Source organism: Cololabis saira, chromosome 8 (genome assembly GCF_033807715.1).
Source record: "Cololabis saira isolate AMF1-May2022 chromosome 8, fColSai1.1, whole genome shotgun sequence".
NCBI lineage: Eukaryota > Metazoa > Chordata > Actinopteri > Beloniformes > Belonidae > Cololabis > Cololabis saira.
The window spans coordinates 21,593,915-21,620,235 of NC_084594.1; the positions used below are offsets into that span (position 1 = coordinate 21,593,915).

Consider the following 26,321-nt stretch of genomic DNA (forward strand, 5'->3'; position numbering starts at 1 on the left):
ACAAATTGTTACTACAACAGCTCTTTTTAAAAATCATATACTGTACACAAATATAATTAAAAACACGACAAGTCTTGTAACATTTTTAAAAAGTGAATCTTAAATCATAGCAATCAATTTTTAAATTGTAACATAAAGTAATCCCAGATTAATCATGTCATTTAATAAGGCCTCCCCAAAAAAGTGCAGAGAAATGTGGAATATTTTCACAAATTTATTTCAGAATGAATTGGCAAGCACAGCGAACAACTGAACTCAGTGTACAGGTGAGCCAAAAAACAGCAAAATATATACAAAGACACGCAGCTGCAAACATACAGCTCAATATTAACTCACTCAATGATCCATACCAGGTACAAATATAACACAAATGCTTGTTTTTACATTCACAACACCTCAACAGACACACGCACACGCGCACACACGCAGAGAGCTTTCGTTGAAAAGTTGTTCAATGACGCAGCTTGATTTGTCGGGAATAAAATTGTCCTTATACAGCATCATGAAATTAAAAGGCCATATTTATATGGTATAACCTGCCCAAATATGCTGAAGTTGAAAATCTGCAGGTAAATAAAAAAAACAGTATTTTTCAAAACATTCAATGTAACCTAGGCACTAAAGAAATACTGACTTGAGAGTGCTTACTCAGGGAATTGAAACATTTTAAATAAGTCCATATTTGGGAAACTATTTTTCAGATGACTAAACTGTAGACGACCTTTCATTAAAAAGGTTTCACGTGTATCAACAGACATGCCTTTTTCATATTTACAACCTGTATCAATGGCACAAAAGGAAGATTTACACCAAGATTAAAACAATAAAAGGCCAAATACATGGTCCACTTCATGAAGCAGGAGAGGCTCTGACTAAAATCAAAACACTACACTGCCTCTAGGAATGAGTTTCAGGAGTGCAATTCCTTTTTTTCTGCAGTGATTGCTTGGTGCTCACAGATTACTCGCAGACAGGATGATTGTTTGTAATTACTGGCGTTTGGCTTTGTAAGGTCGGGAGCGTTTCCTTCGATCAGGCTTCCTCTGTTTGTGCAAGCGGCCAATACTCACTCCTTGTCGACGACGCACAGAAATGTTTTGTTCCACAAGGCTGGCCAACATGCCTGCAGAAAACACACAGCAGGAATGAGTGAAGGAGCAGGAGTTTGAATTAAAGAAAAAAAAAAAAAAAAAAGGAAATCGCACACAATGTACTTGGGTACTGATATTTCCCCACTGTGAGTTCAGTAATATAGTTCTGTGCAAACATTTGAATAGCCAAGTGAATTTAAAAAGAATACCTGATATCCAAAGGGCATGAAGCCAAATAAAGCTTATTAAACATTTAGGTGTGATTTCTTCTACAGTTTCCTAATAACACACATTTTCTGGTAGTCCTTTTGCTTTTAGTTCAGGGAGATTTTAGCAAGTCTCTTATGAGGTTTGTTGTGTTTATGCTGGATAAATGATGGCCATGGGGACACAACCATTAGTGTGCACATTCCTTAAGATCACTTTCCTACTGTATGAGTCACACTCTTTTCAATTTCTTTATTTACCCCCCCCCCCCCCCATTAACAGACACTATTATATTCATTTCAGCATTTGCAGGTATTTTCCTGAATCCTTTCTTCCTTTTACCAGTGCCACTAACTGCAACAACACATTTGATCGGCATCATCTCTCAACTGTCATTTTTAAATCAAATTACAAGAGGAGGAATGATGGACCAGAAAGAGGCGTCATCCTACTTTGTGGGAATCAATTACTATAATGATTAGAGTGCTCCCTAGAGAAGCCCCTGCCAATCAGGTTGGGGGAGGTTTGTGGAGTGCAAGCATACTACAGTTCTCACAAGTTACTTAAGGTAGTATACTCACTACACGTTTATAGGAGCTCAAACTTCTGGGGCTTCCCAGAATATATATCTTTCCACAGTTCCATTTCCTCGCAAAAATTGTATAGAACAACTACGAGACAATTTTCCTTGAAATGTTGAAAAGAATCTTTCACCTTCAAGTTTGTGTATTTTGAGATAAATTTTTCAAAATATATTTACACGCCTCCGTAAGTGAAATTTCAAGAGTTCTAAAGTGACGTTTTTGGTTGGAGGAGAAACAAAAAATAAAATAAAGTGCAGAAATGTAGCAGAGACAATCAGGTTTACCTTCTTGGGCCAGCATTGATATAAACGTGCAGATAAACTCATCATAATTGTGGGTCCTCCTCTGATCGTCAATCTGAACAAATAAAAACATGGTGGTTAAAAGCTAAGTTTAAAAAAAAAAAAAAAAAAATTCCCACCAAAAATGATTAATTCCAGCGAAACAACTTACTTTGTATTTCTTTCTCTTTTCTACTTCCTCTTTGAGATACACCTCATAATTTGCGATGTCGGCCTCTACACACTTGAGCAGAGCGAGCAGCTCCTGCAACAGAAAATAAGATGATGCACGCCATGTTTGCGTATAATGAAGACAGCTTTAGTAACAGCTGTCTAATTAGCGACACACATGGGGTGAAAAAACACAAAAAACAAAGCTGGTATGATACTATAATGCAGGACATTTTCTGGACTTACTTTCGGTGAGTACTTATCCCCATGGGGCTTGCTGTCCACTCCAGATTCTTGTTTTTCTTTGCCAGGCTTCGCCTCTCGTCTAGATTTGTTCTCATCTTCTTTCTTCACCTCTGAGGATGATCCTTCATCTCCCTCTTTTATGCCATCTTTTTCATCAGCTTCTTTCTTAACTTTTACTTTTTCAGGTGTGCAAGGTCGCTTTGTGCTGTCAGCAGCCAAATCTGCTGCACATTAAAAAGAAAAAAAAGAAAAGCATATTTGGCTGATTTCTTCTGTCTACATTGAATAATGAATTTGTTCCAGCTGTACTTAAATAACAGCAAAGGCTTTTAAATTCACTTCTTTGGTGGTTTCGAGTACTCACCAGATGAAGGTAGAGCATAGATGACTCCATCCTCCTGTAGGTGCAGCAGCGCTACACTGACAGACGGGCCGAGTTCTCTCACCGCCCGGTTATGTCTGGAGTCTGGCCTCAACATCTCATCTTCTCCAAACAACACACGGGACAGATGGGATGCAACGGGACTGGACGGGCGCGTGGCAGCCTGTGAGCGTGCTGGTGAACGCAGGGGGGAGTTGAAAGCGCTGCCGATCTCGGAGGCTGTGTCTGTGCTTTCGTTGCTGGGCGTCGGGGACGGCTGTGAAGCAGATGTGATACAAATACCACCGGTGCGACCTTCGGTGCGCACAGACAGAGGGGTATTCAGAGCGTCTTTTCTTTGAGCCTCCTTCTTCAGTTTCTCGGCCAAAACATTGAGGGCAATCTGGCTCTCCATTCCAGTCCCAATCCGACCTGCTCTTGAGCGCAGACTTGCCTTGCGTCGAAATCTGAACAGATTAGAAACAAAAATGATTCAAAGACCCTAATTCCAATGTCAATGATAAACAATAGGAGGAAAACAAAAAAAGCTCCCATTTTTAAAATCGCTAAACATACCTGCTGGATGTGCTTGCAGAACCACTCACTTCTTCCTCTTCTTCCTCATCATAGTCATCTTCATCATCTGAATATTGGGCCTGTGGAGCACCTGATATCCGGGAGCGACCAACACCAGCTGCAAGATCTTCCTCCTCCTGTCAGTCAGACAAGAATTAATCAAAGTGCATAGTAACAAGAAATTAGGGTAAAAGGTAAAGTTTTTTTTTTTTTTTTATTATAAATAATAAAAAAAACAAGAAACAAATAATAAAAAAATAAATAGGTAAAGTTAAATGCCCTAAAACTATATATATATATATATATATATATATATATATATATATATATATATATATATATATATATATATATATAGAGAGAGAGAGAGTTTTTCCTGAAATATTGAGTTTTTGTAACGGACTGCAGTTTTCTCATCATTTCCTGATGCGATAAATCGCTCATCATTCCACAACACGACAGTGATTAAAATGACTGCCTGCAATGCTGGTCATTTATTATAATCACATCATCTCAAAGAACTTGGTCGTCTCTCTTAATAAATTCAGAAAAAACTAAAATCCCTCCCTGACATAGGATACACACCTGCATTGGAGATTTGGCGTAGTTGTGGTTGTCGAGGAAAGCAGGCAGGCGTTGAATGGGGTTGGGATTGGTCCCTTGCTGGGAACCTCCTGCAGTGGGCGCCGGTGGTTTGCCCATGGCTTTAGGGTTTCCTGAGGGGCTGGAAGTCTCCTTGGACTGAGCCCCTGAATCATCCACCGAATCTAAAATAAAGATTTATGCATTTCTATATGAGTTTACATTTCCCTTACACAAATTAGATGCATATAAGAAACCAAAGGATGGTAAGAACGGAGTCAGTAGAGTTACCTGTGGAAGCCCCTTGAGAAGTACCTGGCCCTGAATCTGCTTCCTTTTTGATGGCGGTGGTGTTTTCATCCGGGGAGGAAGAGTCCTGCTGCTTCTTATCGTGAACAAGTTCCGGCTGAGTGAGTCGGATCATCTGAAGACGAGATGAGATACTTCAATGGCCACCTCAAAAATTATAATTAGGAATTTCACTGGACTTGGAAAGGGATTGGTGAGATTGAAATTAAAACCTTCTGTAGACCCTCGAGAACAGTCTGTCGATTCCTCTTTAGAATTTCCAGTTTGGACTCGTACTTCATCCTACGGTCAGGCACCACTGCCATCAGGTTGAAACGGATGTCATGGTACGGCTCACTGAAAAGGAGCAGAGCAGCTGAATTAGAATTAAGCCCCAAGCAGAGAGAGTGGACGCTAAAGCACGACTACTTGAGCCATCTGATACGTGACTCACCCAGCAGTGGCCAGTCCAATCCTCTCCATAATAACCCGCCGAGCCTTATCAGTCCACTCCTCATCCTCACCCCAGGGCCCTAGAGGAAGGTGTTATAATATACATCATATTTGTAAGATTGGTCATTTCAGGAAGAGAAATGAGAACAAAACCCTTGGTCCTGTTTTGTATTTAAGGTGGACTCCAGACCTGACTTCAGATTATGGACCAAATCAAAAAATTCTTGGACAAATATAAATTCAGTAAATAAGAAACTCTCAGACTGAAGTCCCTGTCATTTCTACATTAGCATAAAGTCTCACCGTGGTCAATGGGGTAAGCCTTGAGTCCATCAAGCTCAAAGAGGCGGTCTTTGATGGGCACATAGCTCACAAAGTGGAAAGCTTCCATTGTCCGTACCGCACTTATGCCATTCTGTTTCTCTGGTAGGTGTCTGGGCTCCGGTCTCCATGGAAACATGAAAATAGCTCAATAAAGTAATGAACACGCAAAGCATGACATCTCACATAATATGACAGACCACTAAAAAAAAAAACACCTCATGGTTTCTAAATATTCAAAGAGGAGTGACTGACTGTAGCTTACCTAGCATGGCTGTTATGTGCTCTGGCAAGCTCTGGGGCATTTCCAATTGCATAACCTTTGCTCTGGGGAGAAAAAACATAAATGTAATATTTCTAACTAACTGTGACAATAAAGGGAGAGAGGGAGAGCTAGAGAAAAAAACATGGTGTTAGTATAATATAGAATATAAACCATGAATGGGATAGATTGTAAAAATTGATAGTACTTTGTGCAGTTGTACGGTATATGCATAATACTATTTGAAGCTGGAGCTATAATATTTCTATCAACTTCCTCCGACTCCCCAACATCTTACAGCAAGAGAAAAATATCTTCTCTCTTCAAGTTTACTTAAAATATTAAAATAACATTCAGGAGTGGATAAGAGGGGGTAAAAAAAAGGACTTACTTCTGGGCTAAAACCTTTTGTAAAAGCTTTAATGCGACTTAGGGTGATTCCAAGCTCAACTCCGCCGCAGTTCAGAAGGACACTGAGCAAAGCATGGGTGGCACATGAGTTAGGTATGAGCTAGATTTAGAAAAAAAAAAAAAAAAGGAGAGAGAGCGAAAGAAAGAGACAGGAAATATAAAATTAGGCGATGTATCTTATTTATAAAGGATGTTCCTTTTCTATTATTGAATTATACACATTTTTAAACAAGGATTTTAGAAAACTTTGTGAGAGCTTCCATTTTTCTACGCCATTTATAACAGAATTACGTGTTCTCTTATAATCTGAGGTCCAGTGTACAAAACAAAGTTGTGCAAGTCTGGGAATGAGAGCTATGACCCCTGATCCCCCACTACAATACAGATTTACATGCACAACCTAAACCTTTACTGTGCAACAAAGAAGACTGATGTAAATCCCTGCCCAGAGGCATCATTAACATTGCTGGGCTTGGACACACCTGGGATAAACCACCACACAGTGTAAACATGCTTTGTGGTCAGACTAACACATATTCCAGATCTTTTTCTGAAAGAAACTGATACAATGTGCTCCCAGCCAAAGATGAAAGGCACCATTCAGACTGTTATCAGCATCCATTGCAAAAGGGTCTGGGATGGTGTGAGTTTGTGTCGGTGCTCTTGGAAAAGGTAAGAGAATACAGGTCACGGACTCGCTTCCCTGCAATCCTGATCTGAAATAATAACAGTTTTAAAAAGCCGCAAGTATGACCTCATGCTGTTGAAAATCTTAATGTTTTTATGATATAAAATTATATCAAATAATACCTGAAGTAGTTATTGTGGGTGCCAAGATACGGAAATCTATTCCTTTCCATCTGTATTACCAATGGATCTCAACTTTCTCTGATTTGGGATTGTATCTATAATTTTATAATAAATGTTAATTGCCAAGGAGAAAAGAAAAACAATTCTAGTATTTCTTTAACTCAAAAATTACATCAGATAACATACAGATCTGCTTCAGTTAAATCCAAAATCAAGTACAAATGACACAAAAATGCTTAACTGCTAAACTCTGCTGGTTTTATTTCAGCAAGAATTCATTTGAATAACATACTTGCAGAAAATTGTTAAAATAAACTTTTAACTTTCACTGTGGTGCCATCAGTTTTGCTGTTGACACCAGTGGTAGGGCCCATCTCAACGATGACAGTGTTAATACAGCTGTCTGTATAGTACAGAAATTATGATCTGCTCCTGAACACATCCCAGCCCGAGGAACTATTTGTCATTTCCAGAACAAAAACAAACAGAAAAAGACCAGACGTTCAACCTTATTCATCATGGGGGGAGGTTGTGCTGAAGAAGACCCAGCCGAGTCTAATCAGGAAGAACAACATCTCACAAAAACTGCTAATGTTCATCTACCATTGCTCCAAACTGAGCTTTGTGACCTTTGCCTATTCTATTTGCTTTTCCATTTGCACAATAGTACAGGACGAGGCCTTTCACAGGGTCATGAAGACGGCCCAAAAAATCATTGTTGCCCTCTCCTCACTTTGGAGGAGCTACACAGTTCAAGTTACCTGAAAAAAAGCTCACAATATCATGCAGGACCCATTACACACTGATCAATCTCTATTTGAATTGCTGCCCTTGGGGAGAAGGTACAGAAAAATAAAAACAAGGACAAACAGACTCAAAAGCTGCTTTTATCTCAGGGCTATACAAGCATAGCCTGAAAAATCAGACCCACAGGACCTGCATGCAATTTAAAATGTTCTATTGGTATGTGTAGATTTATAAGCTAGTAGAGGCAAGACATGCTGCTAAAATGTAATAATCTTATATACAATATGCTTTTTTAAATATTCTTGGTGCAATAATGGATCTGTGCAGTTTTAGTGGGATGTAGTACGCGTTTATCTTTCTGATCTTATTTATTTTATTTTTTCAGATATATCTTTGGCACTTTCTTTTTACTCATCTCTAGACAGAGGATAATAATAATAATAATAATAATAATAATAATAATAATAATAATAATAATAATTTTATTTAAGGGTGCTTTTCTACACACTCAAGTTCACCATACAAAGTTAAAAGAGCAATCAGTTCATCAAACACTCAAAAAAGCACTTATAAAATACAGTATAAACAAACAAACAAAAAACAATGAGAAGTGATGTGGTAGTACTGATACCAGGGATGAAACAAGTTCATAAGGAGAAGGACTGTCTAAAAAGTGCATTAACAGTAGAAGTGGCGTTCTGGATGTAACTGAGTCTTACTGTATAATAATAATAATAATAATAATGACTTGGATTTATATAGCGTCTTCAAGGCACCCAGAGCGCTTCACAGAGATCATTATTCATTCATACACATCCTCACTGGTGGTGGTAGCTACATTTGTAGCCACAGCTGCCCTGGGGCAGACTGACGGAAGCGTGGCTGCCATATCGCACCAAACGGCCCCTCCGACCACCACCAACATTCATACACATTCACACACATTCACACGGGGCAAGGTGGGTAAGGTGTCTTGCCCAAGGACACTACGACAGCAAGCTGGGACAGAGCGGGATTCGAACCGCCGACCTTCCGATCATTGGACGACCCGTTCTACCACCTGAGCTACTGCCGCCCGTATATTATAATGACAGTAAAGATATATTCCACAAATGACAGAGATAGTGTGACGACTATTTCCTATTGCAACATAGAAATAATTCAATTTGATATTAATTTGTTGTTTAATGCAAACATCTATAAATTATGATAAGATGAAGGAGCTACCATATATGATACAGACAATGCCAACAACTATATTATCACAGGTCACAAAATATGAATAAATTACCTGAAAGTCACAATATATCATGAGTTAGTTGCAAAGATAAAGGACATGAGAGATACACCTACCTGGTGAGCAAAAAACATGTCATTTACAATTTCTTCATCAATGACAGAGGTCTCATCCACCAAGGTATTGACTTTCCTCCTGGACCTACGCTCTTCAATCCACTTGAACAGGAAAATGAAGCCATACACGGGACTGAAAAAAACAACAACATTAAGCATGTCATATTCTTTCATAAACAAATGTGGATATGTTGAGATAGTTTTGATACATGATACATTACTGTGTACCAAACCTATTTAAAGGGAAAGTTCAGTTTTTTACAACCTGGACCTTATTTCTGGAATTTTTTATGGTCGTATACTCACCCAGAAAAGTTTGGTGTCATTTGGAGTCCTTCGGAAGATATTAGGAGTTTTGTGCGAGCCGCTTATCCATATAATGTTAGCTAATGGGGGCACAGCGGGACACAGACGATGCAGCGTCTAAATAACACATTATTGCCGCGAAACTCTTAATTTCTTTTATGAATCACTAGATCTGCTTCCAGGACCTGTTGTCTACATCCGGGGCTGTGTGTGTAACAAGGAAATCAGTTTGTAAACAAGACCTACATGACGTCATCTCTGTGCGCGCATCCCGAACACAGCTCTCAGCTGGAGTTCGCTACTGTTAGTTTACCGTTAGTTATTTGAAACATGTCTGAATATTTGTCAAATTCTGAGGTTGTGGACGACGACTTTGAATATGATGGACGTCCTTACCGTTTTGAGCCAGAGTATACGTTAGCAAAGTCTAGATGTACCTGTCCGGGATGCGCACACAGAGATGACGTCATGCAGGTCAGAGGTCTTGTTTACAAACTGATTTATTTGTTACACACACAGCCCCGGATGTAGACAACAGGTCCTGGAAGCAGATCTAGTGATTCATAAAAGAAATGAACGAGTTTCGCGGCAATAATGTGTTATTTAGACGCTGCATCGTCTGTGTCCCGCTGTGCCCCCATTCGCTACCGTTATATGGATAAGCGGCTTGCACAAAACTCCTAATATCTTCCGAAGGACTCCAAATGACACCAAACTTTTCTGGGCGAGTATACGACCATAAAAAATGCCAGAAATAAGGTCCAGGTTGTAAAAAACTGAACTTTCCCTTTAATTAGACCATTTTGACTCAAAGCTGCATGAATACCTTTGACACTTGCTCTGAAGATCATAAATTTCCTCGACTTGGACACCTTTGACACCTTGGGGGGGAAGAAAGAAATCTTAAAAAGGATTTTTGTGACTCCAGATAGGATTACAGTACAGAGATGTGGAATTAACAATCAAACTTTCACCACCTTTTCACACTTTACTCACCAAAATCTTCCACCAGCAGAGTGAAGAGTCCTGTAATTAAAACATAAAATATGTAGGATTTAAACGCTGACAAACATTACTAGAGAAAACAAATGAAAGAACCGTCCATCACTGAAAAGTTTCATATCTTCATCACAGAATGAACATAATGATCGATAGTTGTTTTGTTAGTCTTACAGCGCTTTATTTCCTCCCTGCTTCATGTGCTAGTGTTTGTTAGCGGAGTTAGATCGTATTTCTCACCTGGATCACTCTCCAGTTCCAGCCACCCTTTGTTCATTTTTTTTGCCCCTTTGTGCTCAGCAGAATATTTTTCAGGATGCTTGCCAGTCCATATCAAAGAGCAGGCGGGGGATTTTTAGACGAAACGACCGCGGAGAAGTGAACATAAACACAAAGACAGAGCAGGCCCCAACAAACCGCATCATCCACCAGCGACGGATGGGTGTCGCAGAAATAACAGTCCGGGCTGCAGTGGCTCATTCTGAAGCCGCTGAAACAGAAATATCACACTGATTTATCAAACATTTCTAAATTGTAGAGACAGTCCATAAGCATGCCGTGGCCATTTTTTGATGATTGATTGATTGATTGATTGAAATGTTTATTTCGAGCATAAAAAAAAACAATTACACAAAACAAAAAAGAATACAAATAAACAGTCATTAAACAAAATCAAAGGGAAATAAACTTTCATGCCCAAAAAGGGGTAGGAGGAAGTAAAAAACTCATTGGGTCCTACCCCTTGTTTCTATTTCAATTTTGCTTGAAAATACAAAAAAGAAAAAAGAAAACAGCAAGCTTTACTTTATCAAAAAATGATACCTGTTATTACCAGAGCAATTATAAATAATATACATATACATATACAACACACACACATATATATATATATATATATATATATATATATATATATATATATATATATATATATATATATATATATATATATATATATATATATATATATATACACACACATCTTATCATAACTTATCATAAACAATATAATAATTATTATTTATACCATTTTATATTTATATATATACCTCATGTCTCCTCTTCCCTGTATTTGGCAAAAATCATTTCTTTGTATTTGCTTTTGAATCTGTAGATGGTTGGACATTGTTTCAGCTCCTTACTCAGACTGTTCCATAGCCTCACTACACTGTTTGAAATGCAACATTTTTTGCTTGTAGTTCTACATGACTGTAATTTAAAATTAATTGGTTTCCTTAATTCATATCTCCCCTGTCTTTCCTGAAACATTTGCTGTATTTGTCCAGGTAAAGAGTTATGATGAAAACGTTTGCAACTAACCAGGAGGACGACTGTACAAATTAGTGTTGGATTATGTCGTTTTATTAAATAATTACGTCCAAGTATTACTAATGTGTGAATTTTCTGAAGAAAAAAAACACCTGCAATACTATGTGGATTTATCATTAAAACGATATAAATGTGTACCTTTAAACAGCTACAATATGTAAGATAAGAAAACAAGCTGAACATTTATACAAATGCCAACAACCGTCATTATACATGTCATTTGTGATTTTATTATTTATATCGCTATTGTGCGTGTATTTAGTCTGAGTGACTGAAGTTGGGGAACAGGAACATTAGTTGAAGCTTCATGTGCGGGGGCAGTTTTTATGGTCACACTGGGAAAAAATGGAAATTAGCAACGTTTATCAGTTCATTTATACATTTACCATGCTTTTCGATTGAATTGCCCTTGTGTGCATACAAAAACGTGAATTGTTAATCAGTACACCGAACAGAAGGTAAGCCTTAATAACACCTGGATGTTTCAGTGTTAATGACGCGCTTTAATTAGCTGGCTGTGTTAGCCTCGCTGTAATTTAGACTAGCATTAGCTCCGCTACACCTACACGTTTGTAATCTCGCAGCGGCTTTACAGCGAGCTGGAGATTATCTTTTCTTCCCATTTATTTTACATCCAGTCACCATTCCTCGCTCACACCTGCAGGTACTCTTGTTCACATGGTCGGGATCGCCTTTATTGTTGTAGCTGTCGCACTGGTGTGTTTGTGGCAGAGCAGCGGGGTCGTGTTTGCGTGCAGTCAGATGTAAGCCTTAATATTTATAGTCTATTGTTTAACCTAACGCTATAACAACAACATCTGAACAAAACAGTGATAGATGTGGTTTAATAATTAGTAAGGATCATACATAAAAAGGAGGCAAGAGAACACACCAATGGACTTTTTATCAATGCAGGATTAATTACATTTAAAGATATTATTGAGTTACAGACTTTATTGGTTATGTTCAAGGCAAAAAGCAGAATATTGCCTGAAAATATACAACGTTTTTTTGTGTTTAGTTCAGAAGATAAGAACCATAGGAGGAAATTTGATTTTAAACATCCGTTTGCACGCACCACTTTAAAACAAATGTGTATTTCAGTATGTGGTGTAAAATTATGAAACTCCTTAACAACTGATTTAAAGGATTGTAAAAAATATTCACCAGTTCAAGAAATTGTATAAAGACCACACAATTAGACAATATGAATTTAACGGGTAAAATATATTTTGTTGTTTTTGTTTTTATATTGTTGGTGAGTTAGTGTGTATGTTTTCTTATTTTTTTGTTTTGTTTTTTCATTATTTCTTTTTTTTTGGTATTATATAAGTAGTGATTGTTGAACAGACGGACAGACCATCTTCATATGAATTGTTTTATTTTTTTTTAGAAAGGGGCTTGGTATATAAGGCTTTCTTCTTCTTGCCCCTTTTCCATCATGGAATGGAACATATGTGAACAATTTCCATGATATGGAATAAATAAAAATGAAATGAAAATGAAATAATAATTACCAGTCTACGCGCAATAACGTGATCGGGGTAAATCCTCCAACATCACTTGTTGTGTAACGGCATCGTCCACCTTTTGACTTTTTTCTATATTTAAGAGGGTTTCATAAATGCAATTACTAAATTTTGATTATTAACACAAAGTACACATCTTCTATACAGTGTATACACACTAAACTTCTTAGGTTGCAGGTGTATGCCTGGGATCCCTGTAGCTATGATAAGATAAGATAAGATATCCTTTATTTTCTCCCTCAGTGGGGAAACTTATTTTGTTGTCAGCAGTACACTTAGCACACACATGTAGGGGAGGGGTAAAAAGACTGAAAAGTCAGAAATAAAAAATACAAAAAGATACATATATAATATGTATAACCACAGAATATGAACAGTATATACAGTTGGTTGAAAGAAGAAACAGTGCAGAAAAAGCAGGTGGAGTGTTGTGAGGTAAACTGGCAGATTGCCAGATATTGCACATCTTATATTATTGCACATATTATTGCACATATTATTGTCCACTGGCTACTGAGAGCAGGCCTGGTTGTGGAGTCTGATAGCAGCGGGGAGGAAGGACCTGCGATGCCTCTCGGTGGTGCATCGTGGGTGACGAAGCCGGTCACTGATGGAGCTCTCCAGGGCTCTGACAGTCTCATGAAGGGGGTGGGAGACATTGTCCATGATGGAGGACAGCTGCATTAGTAAAATAGAAATCATTGACACTGACCTCATCTTTCTTTCATTGTTAACACCATGATCCCATGAGAAACTGAATAACTTGTATATCAAAATTCATATGGTCCTTGCAGGTCTTAAGATGAATTCAATAAATCCCTGGGGAAAAAAACAAAAGATATTTAATTGTGACATAAGCCAAAACACAGATGCCATATGTGAAAACTAAGTACACCCCATGATTCAATAGCTTGTAGAACCAGTAATAACGTTCTGTTTGACATTATCAGTCTCCCACAAATTAATTGATGTGAAGGACTTTTGGTCCATTGTTTTTTACATTGTTGCTTTGGTTGGGTATGGGTATTCATCTAAGCCTAACTTTTTTCAGGTCCTGCCAAAGAACTGTAATTGAGTGGAGGTCTGGACTTTTACTGGGTCATATTACACATTTTACTATTTTCATTTCCAGCCACTCTGCTGCAAATTTGTTGGTGTGCTTGGGATTCATTGTCTTTTGCATGAGCTGTGGCACAAATGGCTCCACTTTCATGGCCGACTCCATACTTGAAGATGGCCAGGTCCTCTAACTGCAAAGCAAGCCCAAAACATAAACTAATCTTCCACTGTGCAGTGGTGTGACATGTATGTGCTGAAAAGCTGTGTTCATTTTTTTCCCGAATGTACATTTTGGCCAAACATTTATAAGTTAGTCTTCTTTATCCAAAAAAAACATTGTTGTAGAAGTTTTATGGCTTGTTCATATGCAACTTTGCAAATTATAGTTGTGCTGCCATGTTTGAGGAAAAATACATTCTCCTGGCAACCTTCTATTCAGTGTTTCTAATTATTTTCCCATACATATTTAACACTTAACATCCCAGCTGAGGCCTGTAGAGTATGACGTATTGTTCTTAGGCTTTTCTCTAAACATTGACTTGAGGGTGTACTTTGATGGGATGTCTGCTCCTGGGATAACTCACAACTCTCTCGCTTCCCTAATTTAAATAATTGTGTTATGTAATGACCGTATATAATGTCTTATGAGGTGTTGATGTTTTTACCTAATTTTAACACTTGTTAAGGTCCAGAAAAAAAAATCTGGCATTTAAATTCTTGGGAAGAGGGTACACTTTCTTTTTTCACAATTCTTTTTCCATAATCTTAGGTCAAACCATAATCTGGCCCCCTTAAGTGCATAAACATCTGTGATGAAATACTTTTTTTTTGTTAACTGCTTAGAGTAACATAAATCAGTTGTTGCATCTTCCAAGTCAGTTAACAACTTCCAAGTAAAATCAATCATTCTGATCTCAGCTCTGTATAACTGATCTAAAAATATGATCTGACTTTTTATTTAGATCTCCGAATGAAGGCGTCTAGGTAATACTTTGAGAGCCCTGTAAGACAACATGTCTGAAGAGGCAATTTCAGAAAGTGACATGGAGGCTAGCCTTGACAGTGAAAACGAAGACATGGAAAATGAAGAAGAAGAAGAAGAAGAAGACAATGAGGACATGGAGGAAGATGAGGATGAAAATGATGGAGATGACGAAGAAGATCATGTCGGTGAGTGGCAAATTAACTTTTCTTCTTCTGCTTCCTCATGTTTTAATCCATTCTAGTGCAAAAAACGTATCTGTGGTTTTAGTCGAAAAAAGATATATCTTTTTCAAGAACTTCAGCTAATGTACCATCTTTCCTTAACTAAGATCGACCTGGAAGTGCCCAGAGCCAAACGTCGGGAGGGCCTTCCTCTGGGCCCCCGTCTCAGCCTGGATCTCGACCATCCTCCAGGCCTCCCTCCCCTTCTCAGCCTCCAGCCAGCCCAGACAACTCCAACCAGAGCAAACCATCTTCCAGTAAAACAAAGAAACAAAAAACCTCTAAATTAACCAAATCTTCCAAGTCTTCAAAAGGCTCCAAACCCTCCAAGCCATCTAAGCCTTTACACTTGAGGAAGAATATTAGGTACGTTTACTTGTTTGTCATTATTTCCTGGCAGATACTTTTAATTTTTGCCTGTAGATAAATACGTTTCTCTACAAATACAGAAAGCTGCTGCAAGATGATCAGCTGGAGGCTGGAACCAAGGCGGCTCAGCAGGAAGAGATGGAGAGACTAAAACGACTGGAGCAGCAGAGGAAGGACTTTCCTACACCAGCCCCACCTGTTCCAGACTCCCAACTAGGTGACTGCATTCTGCCAATCAATGGTGGTCTTAATATTTATTTCCTCATACTTAATGTAATATTTCAGTTCTAATTTCCCAATCTCTTGTTATCTCTCCATCAGTGGATGCTGCAGCATTATTAGAAGTCTCTGCTCTCCTGAGCAAGCAGGATGTGATCTGCCTGGACAGCAGTGGTGAGGAAGATGAAAAAGCGGAGCCACAGTTGTCCACAATTGACAGTAGAGATGGTAAGATAGATTGTAATTCTGTATAGCCGTAATACTCTTATCACCATCTGATTTTAAGATATAATTAGATTTTACTAAGCACTAAGACATTGTTTACTTCACTTATGACAACACAGATGTAATTGAGCTCAGCTCTGGGGAAGAGGATGCCCTGCAGATTAGCAGCGAATCGGCTGATGAGGAGGCTGACAGTGGCACTGGCTCAGAAGAGAGCAGTGGCGCACACGTCAACGATGCACTGAACCTACCTGATGCCCACGGCCGGGTGCTCGTGAATATTAATCACCCTGCAGATGAGAAAGACATTTTTCTTGCCCCACAGATGGCCAGGGCAGTCAAACCTCACCAAGTATGACTACAGTCTCACTCTACCTGCCAACTGACAAACCTTAAATGCTCAGTTGCAGAAGCTCACAGTATAAGATGTGTTACCATATGCAACATTTTTATTTATTTCTTTTTGGTCTTTAAGGTTGGGGGAATCCGATTTCTCTACGATAACCTCATTGAGTCTCAGGAGCGGTACAAGACCAGCCTTGGCTTTGGGTGCATCCTTGCTCACAGCATGGGGTTAGGCAAGACGCTACAGGTCATTTCTTTCATTGACATCCTGCTGAGAAACACTGAGGCTCACACTGTGCTCGCCATTGTCCCTGTGAGTAATCCAAGTGTATACTACTTGTTGTAATTGTATGAAGTACATGTTTATGTTCTGAGAAGTTCTGATATCATTTTAATTAAATTAACCCCAGCAATTAATTTTACCTTTTTTCAAAAGGTGAACACACTTCAGAACTGGTTAACAGAATTTAACCTCTGGCTCCCTCCTCAAGAGGCCCTTCCTCCAGACACTGACCTCTCAGTTGTCACTGGCCGACCATTTAAAGTTCACATTCTCAACGATGAGCACAAGTACGTGATATGCCAGCTTATTTGAGGGTTTAATTTGTTTATTTATTTTTTAGCCCACAGTTAAAAATGTAAGTAATTAATGGTCCTGACTGTGTAATCAACAGAACAACACTGGCCAGGGCCAAGGTTGTGGAGGATTGGTCCAGAGATGGAGGTGTGTTGCTGATGGGATATGAGATGTACCGCCTACTGACTATGAAGAAGAGCTTTGTGATGGGCAAAAAGAGGAAATCAAAGAAGCCTGCTGGACCAGTCATCATTGACCTCGATGAAGAGGATCGACAGCAAGAACTTATGAAAGGTAATTACAAGGATTGGCAGTGTTAGAAGGTTTTATTGTTTGTGTGATTTAAAAAATATCTTAATTAGGACTGTGTGGTATGTTGAAATTTTAATATGCATTGATATTTTATATACAGTACAGACCAAAAGTTTGGACACACCTTCTCATTCAAACAAATGGGGAGGTGTTTTTTTATGTGTTGCAGTCATAATATTCAAAATTACTTTATGTAAAAAGTAGGGCTGGTCGATTTTGGACAAAAATAAAATCCCGATTTTTTTTTTTTCTCTGAAAACCCGATTTTCGATTTCGATTTTTTTGGTAAAACTACAAAAGACAATGGAATAAATTGTTTCAAATATTTTATCTTTATTTTTAAAGAAAAATAGCAAAAAAATGTCCCTATTGGGAATGAAGTGCAATTGAAAGATACTGTAAATCCTCCTTGAGTTTAGTAAAGTGACAACATTTACAATTGTCTTGACCAAACAAAGATGACTAGACGAGCTCTGTCTGTAATGCAGCCAGCTGCAAAAAAGGAAAATCGATTTTCCGATTTTCCTTTTTTTAACATCGTCTTGATTAATAAATCCGATTTAGATTTAAAATCGATTAATCGCACAGCCCTAGTAAAAAGAAACGTTTTCTTTAAATTATTTTCCTTCAGGTATTGAAAAAGCCATAGCGCGGCCTGGTCCTGATGTGGTCATCTGTGACGAGGGCCACCGCATTAAAAACTACCATGCCAGCACATCACAGGCTCTGAAGAACATCCGCTCCAGACGAAGGGTGGTTTTGACGGGTTACCCGCTGCAGAACAACCTTATCGAATACTGGTGCATGGTGGACTTTGTTCGGCCTGACTTCTTGGGGACGCGCCAGGAGTTCAGCAACATGTTTGAGCGTCCCATTCTGAATGGTCAGTGTGTGGACAGCACACCTCAGGATGTCCGCTTGATGCGTTTTCGCAGTCATGTGCTACACAGCCTGTTAGAAGGGTTTGTTCAAAGGTAAATTGTCGGTCACATTCACAATTAGACACTGTCTTGAAAGAAATGTATCTCTGGAAGATGCTTACCCCTTCATGTCTGGGTGCTTCCATGGTTTACAGACGGGGTCATGATGTGCTCAGGGACCACCTTCCAAATAAGGAGGAACATGTGATGCTGGTGCGTCTTTCTCCCATTCAGAGAGCTCTGTATACTGAGTTCATGAAGCGCTTTCGAGAAGCAGGGAACAATGGTTGGCTTGGCCTCAACCCACTCAAAGCTTTTTGTGTATGCTGCAAGGTGAGCCAGGTTTTTTTTTTTTTCTTTTTTTTTTTCGGATGTTTCGTTGACGCCTCAGTTACGGGGTTTACTTATTGGTGAAGCCCTGTTGCCTCTTCATCTGTACAGATCTGGAATCACCCAGACGTCCTCTATGAAGCTTTGCAGAAGGAGAATCAGGCCAACGAACAGGACATGGACCTTGATGACATCACCTCAGCTAGTAACGCTCGCTGCCAAGCACCTAATGCTGGCCTCAAGACCAAAGTAGCAGATAGTAAAGTCAACAGCAGCCTCCCACAGCTCAACCCCTCTCAGGAAAGAGCCAATCAAGTCATCACTTATGAATGGGTAGGTCCTGGATACAGTCCACGTAAAACGGATTTGTTGCCAGCTTAGTTGTATGTAGGTAATGCTGACACTGGAAAAAAAAAGTGTTTTCTTTTTATCAACATTCATCTAAAGTTAAGTAATAAATGGGTTATTTTCATTTCAGGCAAAGGACATAATGTCCAACTACAAGACAGGAGTTCTGGAGAACTCGGCCAAGATGGTTCTGCTCTTTCATCTAATTGATGAAAGCGTGAGGAGAGGAGACAAGATTTTGATCTTTAGGTAAGTCCTCTATCCCAGTCCACCATTAAGCAGTTTAGGACACCATCAGTGGTTTGAACATTACATTTCCCAGTAGTTTCCAAACACCCAGTGCTCCAGATGTTTTCACAAATAAATGATTTATATATGGGTGAATGTGACTTGTGTGGTCGGCAAGACTAGAACTGTCCCATGTAAAAATGTGCAATATTTTGTAAATATGTGCAATATTTCTTTGTGTTTCTCTCTCAGAACTTATTAGAAACATTATAATGTTAGAATTATATAGTAATGTCTTAATTGTGCTCCACGTTATGCAGTTTGCTGCATGATATTTCCAATTAAGTTAAGAGCTTCAGTAAGCAGAGTTAAACAGAAATTATCACTTGATTCCATCTTTATGACTGTGCATTCTTATTTTTGATGGTGATTTATAATCTATTTATATCACCAGCCAAAGTTTGTCCACCCTGTCGGTCATTGAGGACTTCTTATCAAAAAGACCCATCCCCCAAGGCTTCGCCTGCACTGACGGTCCGAACAAAAACTGGGTTCGCAACCTCAATTATTACAGTGAGTCACCTGGTCTTCTCAAGAGAGCTGCTGTGCAGTCTTCTTCACTGAAACCATAAAGTCGCCTTTATTAATTTAGTTTCCTTGCCTGCAGTTTCTCATATTTGTTTTTCTTCACAAGTTTACACTGTTGGTGTATTTGGTTGTTTTTTATTTCACCAGGAAACCTTGTCGACAGGGTTGTAATCTTCAGGTATCACAAGATTCTTTCCGATTCAGGAGTTCACGTTTAAATTCAGAATTCACCCAAAATTAGGATTGTTTTTTTACAAAAGAGCTGTAATTTCAGTTACTTCTCAAGTCTGCAGTGTTAAAAGAAAGCAAAAGTAAGTGTAAAAGCAGATTAAAATACTTAAATAGTGAACAGTTGTTATTCTATCAAATGTTGATTTTTTTTTTATTTATCTATTTTTTATTTTTTTATTTATTACAGTATAAAGCTGATAGATTAAATTAGTAACCCTCTAATATTATTATGGGTGCAAAATGGGTTCTTAAATAAAAACCGTTTAGGTTTTCAATTTAAAAAGAAGAGAAATGCAGAGTTGGATATTCATTGGAGCATATATATCAAAATCAGTGCTCCCCTCAGCAGAATAAAAACTTTAAACATGTTTTACTCCAAGTATAGAAGTATATTCTTATATAAGGCAGCTGAAACATCAGGAAAGAAACAGGCACCATAAAGCATCTGCCGTAAATGAAGGCCCAGTCTTTCTTCTTCAGCAATCGAAGTCAAAACCAAAGTTTCCTTAACTTTTAACTTTGTTTTTATAAAGCAGTGGTAGGGCTTTCCTTGTGACAAGTACGTGATGTTACAAAATAATTTGACTCAGTTTTCAGTTCCTTGTTGGGAGTCTTGACAATGGAGCAGCAGTTATATTTGTCAGCAGCTGGTGTGACTTTTTCATCCTCCTTTGCACTGGATGCTAGCAGATCACGTAAAAGTGGCTTTAAATTTAGAAAATCTAGCATATTAAACGAGTCACTTCTAGCTCCTTTTCCCGTCAGAACGTTGTCGAATTAAAAAACTCGACTTTACTGAAGATGGTTCTGGCTGTATTCCCTGTTTAGTTTTTTGCTCCGTATTGATTACCGACTCAGAGATCCTCAGTACACCAACAGCCTCAGAAATAACAGCTGCTAAACTTTTTTCTGGACGACTTCAACAGCATCTAACTAAGTTCTTCACAAATCATTTTAAAATGTCATTAGGACATGAGCCCAACGGGACACGAGGCAGGTCAGCTTTGCCAAATTGAAAAAGTGTCTTCAAAACTTGATTTCGTATTTCTGATTTGACTATTAAAGTTGGTTATATATTTTCCCACCCATTTTACATGGGTTCAAAGTTCAAGTGCCTTCGGGTGTTTCAGCATTAAGAGATTATATCTGTCTGTCTGTCTGCAGGACTGGATGGGAGTACATCTGCCTCAGAGAGAGAACGTCTCATCAATCAGTTTAATGACCCAGAGAACAACAAAACATGGATCTTCCTACTTTCTACCAGGTGTGTGTCTCAGCTTTCTGTTCTTTTTCATCATTTCTTGACACTTTAGTGTTACACAAAAAGTTTATAATGTGTTTTTCTGCCTTTGCCCAGAGCGGGCTGTTTAGGGGTAAACCTGATCGGGGCCAATCGCGTTGTTGTGTTTGATGCATCTTGGAACCCCTGTCATGATGCCCAAGCAGTGTGTCGAGTGTACCGGTACGGTCAGAGGAAACCCTGCTTCATTTACCGCCTGGTCTGCGACTTTACCCTGGAAAAGAAGATATATGACAGACAGGTCTCCAAGCAGGGCATGTCGGGTAAGACACTTCTGCTTGGAAACAAGGGTCCTTATTTAACGTCTCTACCAGGACGTGTTTTAGTCTGTATGTGTCTTCATCTTGTTTAAAATATCTTGTATCTGTGTCTGTGAAGACCGTGTGGTTGATGACTTGAACCCAGTGCTGAATTTCACTCGTAAAGAAGTGGAGTCACTGCTGCACTTTGTAGAAGAGGCGCCTGAATCTGAGAGGGAAACCCCGGAGTCCGTGGAGGAGTTTGAGGAAGTGATGTATAAGGCTTGTCGGCTTTACCCAAATCTCATCACCAAGGTAAGCAACGAAAGCTGTTGCTCACTTTGAGAACTTCAGCAACTGCATCCATCTAAATAACTAAAATCCTTGCTGTGATTTGTTAAGAAAGGTTTGCCTCTTCCATCCTGTTTCATTTGTCTAAATAGCCACCATTCCACCATGACTCTCTGCTTATGGACCGCAAGGAATCAAAACTAACTAAAGCAGAGAAAAGGGCTGCGAAGAAGAGCTACGAGGATGAGAAACGAGCATCCGTACCGTACTCTCGCCCATCATATGCCCCCTATTACCCATCGAGTGACCACGCGCTTGCCAGCATTGCTGCATTTAACCAACGTGGCTGGTGGGTTTCAACTGCATGTTTTACTCCTCTGAATAAATTGACTTATTATTTGTGGCATATTGTGCTTAAATTCATTATAATGTGTAGGATCGTCTTATGAGTTCAGCCCTTAATGTATCTCCAGGCGCCACATGTCGCGGTCGGATGACAAGCCAGTAGCAAGTGTCCGGCCTATCCAGTCAACGCCGATCCCAATGATGCCTCGCCAGGTCGGCACGGGCACCTTTGCCACCAACCTCCCTGTCAACTTCCTTCAGAAAGCAGGAGTCTACGTGCAAAGGATTGTCACCACAACCGGTATTACATATTTTGAAATTATCTATAGAATTGGGACAATGTGTACAATATACATTTTCATAAACCCATATTTTATTCCCAATAGTACAGAAACAACATGGCAAATGTTGAAACTGAGACATTTTGTCATTACATGGAAAATATTAGCTCCTTTTGAATTTGATGGCAGCAACACATCTCTAAAAAGCTGGAACAAGGCGATGTGAACGTCGTCATAGTGAGGAGACCAAATCCTGGAGTTTAATGAGAAGACGTTTTCTGTTGGTGAAAGATCTGGACTGTAGGCCAACTAATTCTACACCTGGTCTCTTCTGCAAAGCCCTGCTGTTGTGATGGATGCAGTATGTGGTTCAGTATTGATGATGATAATAATAATACATACAAATGATAGGCACCTTTCAAGGTACCCAAAGTCACTCTAGAGGAAGACACGCCGACAATCGCACAAGGGAATGCAACATAAAACAATGACAAAAATAACTACAAAGAATAAGCAGTTTTAAAAAGATGCGTCTTCAGTAGGGATTTAAAAGTCTGAAATAGAGTCGGTATGGCGTATGTGACATGGGAGAGAATTCCAGAGACAAGGGGCAGAGCAGCTGAATGATCGGGAGCCCATGGTGACCATACGAGCAGTCGGAAACTGAACCTGTGAGGCCATGGATGGTCGTTAAAGTGAATATCAAAATCTTATATTCTTACATTAATCTTAAATTCAATGTTCAGTATTGTCTTGCTGACATATGCAAAGCCTTCTCTAAAAGAGAAGCTGTCTGGATGGGAACGTATGTTGCTCTAAAGCCTCTGTGGACTTTCCAGCATTGATGCTGCCTTTCCAGATGTGTACGCTGCCCACGACATAAGCAGTTATGCAACCACATACCATCAAAGATGCAAGATTTTCAACAAGCTGGATGGTCCCTCTCTGTAGTCCACAGGCCGTAGTGTTTACGGTTTACAAATAGTTTCCAATTTTGATGAAAACGTAATGATCAGACTTTGACATCAGACTTTCTGACTCGGCAGATATTGTCATCCCAGGACCCAACAGCCCGACAGATGTTCAAGCTCGCATTAGTGCAGGAGAGAGCATCCATATTATAAGAGGATCTAAAGGTATTTGCAACGTCATGCTCAGAGATATTTGCAAACAAAACATGTCGGTTTGCTGCTGCAGTCACTGGATGTTTTCTCCAACACAGGTACCTACATCAGGACGAATGATGGAAGAATCTTTGCTATACGGTCAGGGAAGATCAGCAGATCAGTGACAGGAGGATCGGCAGCTTCAAGAGGTGCAAATTCATTGTTCATGTTTCCCTACGTCATTTCGTATTTTTAGCTATCCAAGAGACAGGTTTGTGAGACTTGGAAATGTGGGTTTTACCTGCTCTGAAAGTGCTCTACTGGAGCCCTCAAAATATATTTCAGATGAGTTCATCAGAGTTATCTCAATGTTTGCATCTGTATTGGGCAGGGGCTTACAAACAACAGTCATGTATGGCTATATACAGGGCTGCACATAACTATTTTGGTCTGGTGCTCAGAGGAGCCCCTGGATATGTGACTTGGGCCTCCAAAAACGCGGTGACCCGTCTCGCCGGATCGATAAAAGAGGGATGCAGGAATAAGTTATAGGCAGAACGATATTTATTCACTTATAAAGATGAATTAACAAATTATGGTGCGTGTTAGTCTGTAGAGTCAGTATAAAAGTTACAGTTTTTATCGGCCAGATTGGGATGCTCACGGCATATTTTGCACCTAGGGTTGCCAACTTTCAGAAATAGAAATAAAGGACGCCCCGATTTCAGCAGCGCAGGAGCCAAAAAAAAAGCCCCAAAACTTCTAAACTGCTTAAAAATGTGTTTACTTTATATGAAAAAACGTGTTCTTTAATAGCATTGAACTTGCATGACTGTACAGACAGCCAACCATATAGCGGCTGAAATAGCCTCCTATGCTATATATGTCCACATCAGCCAAGGTGTAGAATATTGCTTCAGGTGAAGAATATGGTGTAAAAGTTAACTTATTTCAATAATTCAACTAGAATATGGTGTAAAAGTTAATTTATTTCAACAATTCAACTAGAAAATATGGTGTAAAAGTTAATTTATTTCAATAATTCAACTAGAATATGGTGTAAAAGTTCATTTATTTCAATAATCAACTAGAATATGGTGTAAAAGTTAATTTATTTCAATAATTCAACTATAATATGGTGTAAAAGTTAATCTATTTCAATAATTCAACTTAAAAGGTGAAACTAATATATTACCTAGTCTATATGTGCAGCCCTGGCTATATAGATATACAGCACCCCTGCAGCAACCAGGATATTTTATTCCAAGTGCCCACATTTATCACAGCTTGTCATTTTCTCATTTTTATCTGCTTCACAGATACCCAAGACCCCTCGATGCACCCGCTTAGTAATGGCTGTTCATCGCCCGTGGATCCGCAGCAGCACTCCCCTAACGACGAACAGCAGTCCTTCTCTCCATTAGGCTCTGAGATTCTCCGAGAACTCAGCCGCTACACTTCGACAGGCAGCACCACATCTGGCATGACGAATGAACTGCCACTCCAGTCAGACGTCTCATCTGCCACAGTAGGGGACAGAGTCGGGTCACAGACTGGTGATCTCAGTAGGCAACTCGGTGACAACCTCCTGGGTTCAGCGTTGGATATGCAGGGAAGGAAACGGAGGCGCAGTGACAGCCAGGGCAACTCACACACAAAACGTGCTTCTGTTTCAGCTCACTACCCCGCACTGCCCATGGGCTCCGGTGGGCTCAGTTTTCCTCCCGTTGGTTTGAACTCTTCACCCCTTCTGGGGAACCTCGGCCACATGGGTCACCAACTTCTAATGGCTGGTGGTGGTGGATCACCATTCCTCCAAACACCAGGACAACCGCTGGCTGACCTGCATTCCATGTTCCCCTCAGCGGGCACAGAGCTACTGAGACAACCTGCTACAGGGAGTGAGCACCTTCCTCCCCCCTCATCCTCTGCATTCTCTTCCGCATCCACCACCATTCCTATGTCATCTTCCCCCTCAGCAGCAACTTCTTCTTCCCTCCCGTCAGGTTCTTTGCCACCTTACTTGATGAACCCCAACATGGCAGGACTGCTGTCATCGAGTTTCCCTCTAAGCTATGGTCAGTCATTGCTCTCTGAGCCACGGATGTTTCCCACACCTCTCCTCCCGGGGTCGGGGGGGTTCTCTGCGCCTAGCTCCAATTCCACCACATCTACCTTTGTCCCCCATTTCAACAACCCCACCTCCAGCCTTTTAGGGGCTGTCCTGACCCAACCAGATAGACATCCAAGTACAATAAATGGAGGTGACAGTTCGGATGACGATGTCATAGTGGTGACAGGACAGTAACAGCAAGGAGGTAGTGTCACGTGTTACCTGTAAAACATTAGGAATGGGAATGATTACACAATTAACAACATTTTGTTACAGTACCCAGCTAAATGCTGACAATAACTTATTGTTATGATCTTAATACAAGCTAGATCAAGAAAAACGATGTATAAATAAACAAATTCTTCTCGGGAAGTAAAGTTTATTAATCCAAACACCTACAATAAAAACAAGTTGGCAGTTTATCTTCTTTTTTTCCTTACATTTCGAATTTTTCAGAGGTTAAGCCGTTTTTATGGTTACTTAATTATTTATATATATTTTAATTCCCATTCCTAGTGCTCTTAACAAAATGAACACACATGACACTGAGAGAATCAAATAATGACTTTACAAAATCTTCATGTTGATCGTCCCCGACATGTTTTTTTCAGCTGGAACAACAGATCAATGGAAAAGGATTTTTGTCATAAGAGGACCAGCTGGATTGTTGAGGGGCTGTGCACAGCCTCCTTTATATTTGCCTCAACCTGCAGTTTTAGTTCCTCACACTTATGATGGAGCTATTTGAATAAAACTGCTTGATGTTGGATTTTCTCTTGATA

At 39.5% G+C, this 26,321-nt stretch overlaps 2 protein-coding genes across 3 annotated transcripts; one reads left to right on the top strand and one right to left on the bottom strand.

The window, feature by feature from the left end:
* Positions 1–202: 202 nt before the first annotated feature.
* bap1 (BRCA1 associated protein-1 (ubiquitin carboxy-terminal hydrolase)) lies at positions 203–10,486 on the bottom strand. Of its 2 annotated transcripts, none has more exons than XM_061727205.1 (17): positions 10,290–10,486; positions 10,047–10,076; positions 9,877–9,931; positions 8,745–8,877; positions 5,815–5,934; positions 5,427–5,488; positions 5,144–5,286; positions 4,842–4,920; positions 4,621–4,744; positions 4,391–4,523; positions 4,103–4,284; positions 3,518–3,654; positions 2,945–3,408; positions 2,581–2,801; positions 2,336–2,428; positions 2,167–2,239; positions 203–1,123 (listed from the first exon to the last, which is right to left on the bottom strand). In XM_061727205.1, exons 1-17 carry the CDS (start codon positions 10,324–10,326, stop codon positions 990–992), a joined length of 2,220 nt encoding a protein of 739 aa, XP_061583189.1. In that variant the 5' UTR covers positions 10,327–10,486; the 3' UTR covers positions 203–989. The 2 variants fall into 2 exon arrangements, with proteins under 2 accessions (XP_061583189.1, XP_061583188.1); XM_061727204.1 differs by having other exon boundaries at positions 2,581–2,804.
* Positions 10,487–11,700: 1,214 nt separating this feature from the next.
* rad54l2 (RAD54 like 2) lies at positions 11,701–25,802 on the top strand. Its single transcript, XM_061727207.1, has 22 exons — positions 11,701–11,836; positions 14,929–15,136; positions 15,280–15,538; positions 15,622–15,758; positions 15,863–15,988; positions 16,105–16,337; positions 16,461–16,643; positions 16,767–16,900; positions 17,005–17,201; positions 17,851–18,193; positions 18,295–18,472; positions 18,581–18,802; positions 18,948–19,066; positions 19,500–19,618; positions 21,029–21,128; positions 21,222–21,427; positions 21,543–21,718; positions 21,847–22,043; positions 22,168–22,340; positions 23,367–23,456; positions 23,543–23,635; positions 24,746–25,802. The coding sequence occupies exons 2-22, from the start codon at positions 14,980–14,982 to the stop codon at positions 25,732–25,734; spliced, it is 4,431 nt and encodes a 1,476-aa protein (XP_061583191.1). The 5' UTR covers positions 11,701–11,836; positions 14,929–14,979; the 3' UTR covers positions 25,735–25,802.
* Positions 25,803–26,321: the final 519 nt, after the last annotated feature.

What these genes read in the sequence shown, in the direction of transcription:
- rad54l2 (XM_061727207.1), top strand. Translation starts at nt 14,980, where the DNA reads ATGTCTGAAGAGGCAATTTCAGAAAGTGACATGGAGGCTAGCCTTGAC. An exon ending in AAGTCATCACTTATGAATGG is followed by an intron (nt 18,803 to 18,947) that starts GTAGGTCCTGGA and finishes TTTTCATTTCAG; the next exon opens with GCAAAGGACATAATGTCCAA. An exon ending in ACCCAAATCTCATCACCAAG is followed by an intron (nt 21,719 to 21,846) that starts GTAAGCAACGAA and finishes TTGTCTAAATAG; the next exon opens with CCACCATTCCACCATGACTC.
- bap1 (XM_061727204.1), bottom strand. Translation starts at nt 10,326, where the DNA reads ATGAACAAAGGGTGGCTGGAACTGGAGAGTGATCCAG. An exon ending in GCACATAACAGCCATGCTAG is followed by an intron (nt 5,287 to 5,426) that starts GTAAGCTACAGT and finishes GTTTCCATGGAG; the next exon opens with ACCGGAGCCCAGACACCTAC. An exon ending in TTCTCGAGGGTCTACAGAAG is followed by an intron (nt 4,524 to 4,620) that starts GTTTTAATTTCA and finishes TCTCGTCTTCAG; the next exon opens with ATGATCCGACTCACTCAGCC.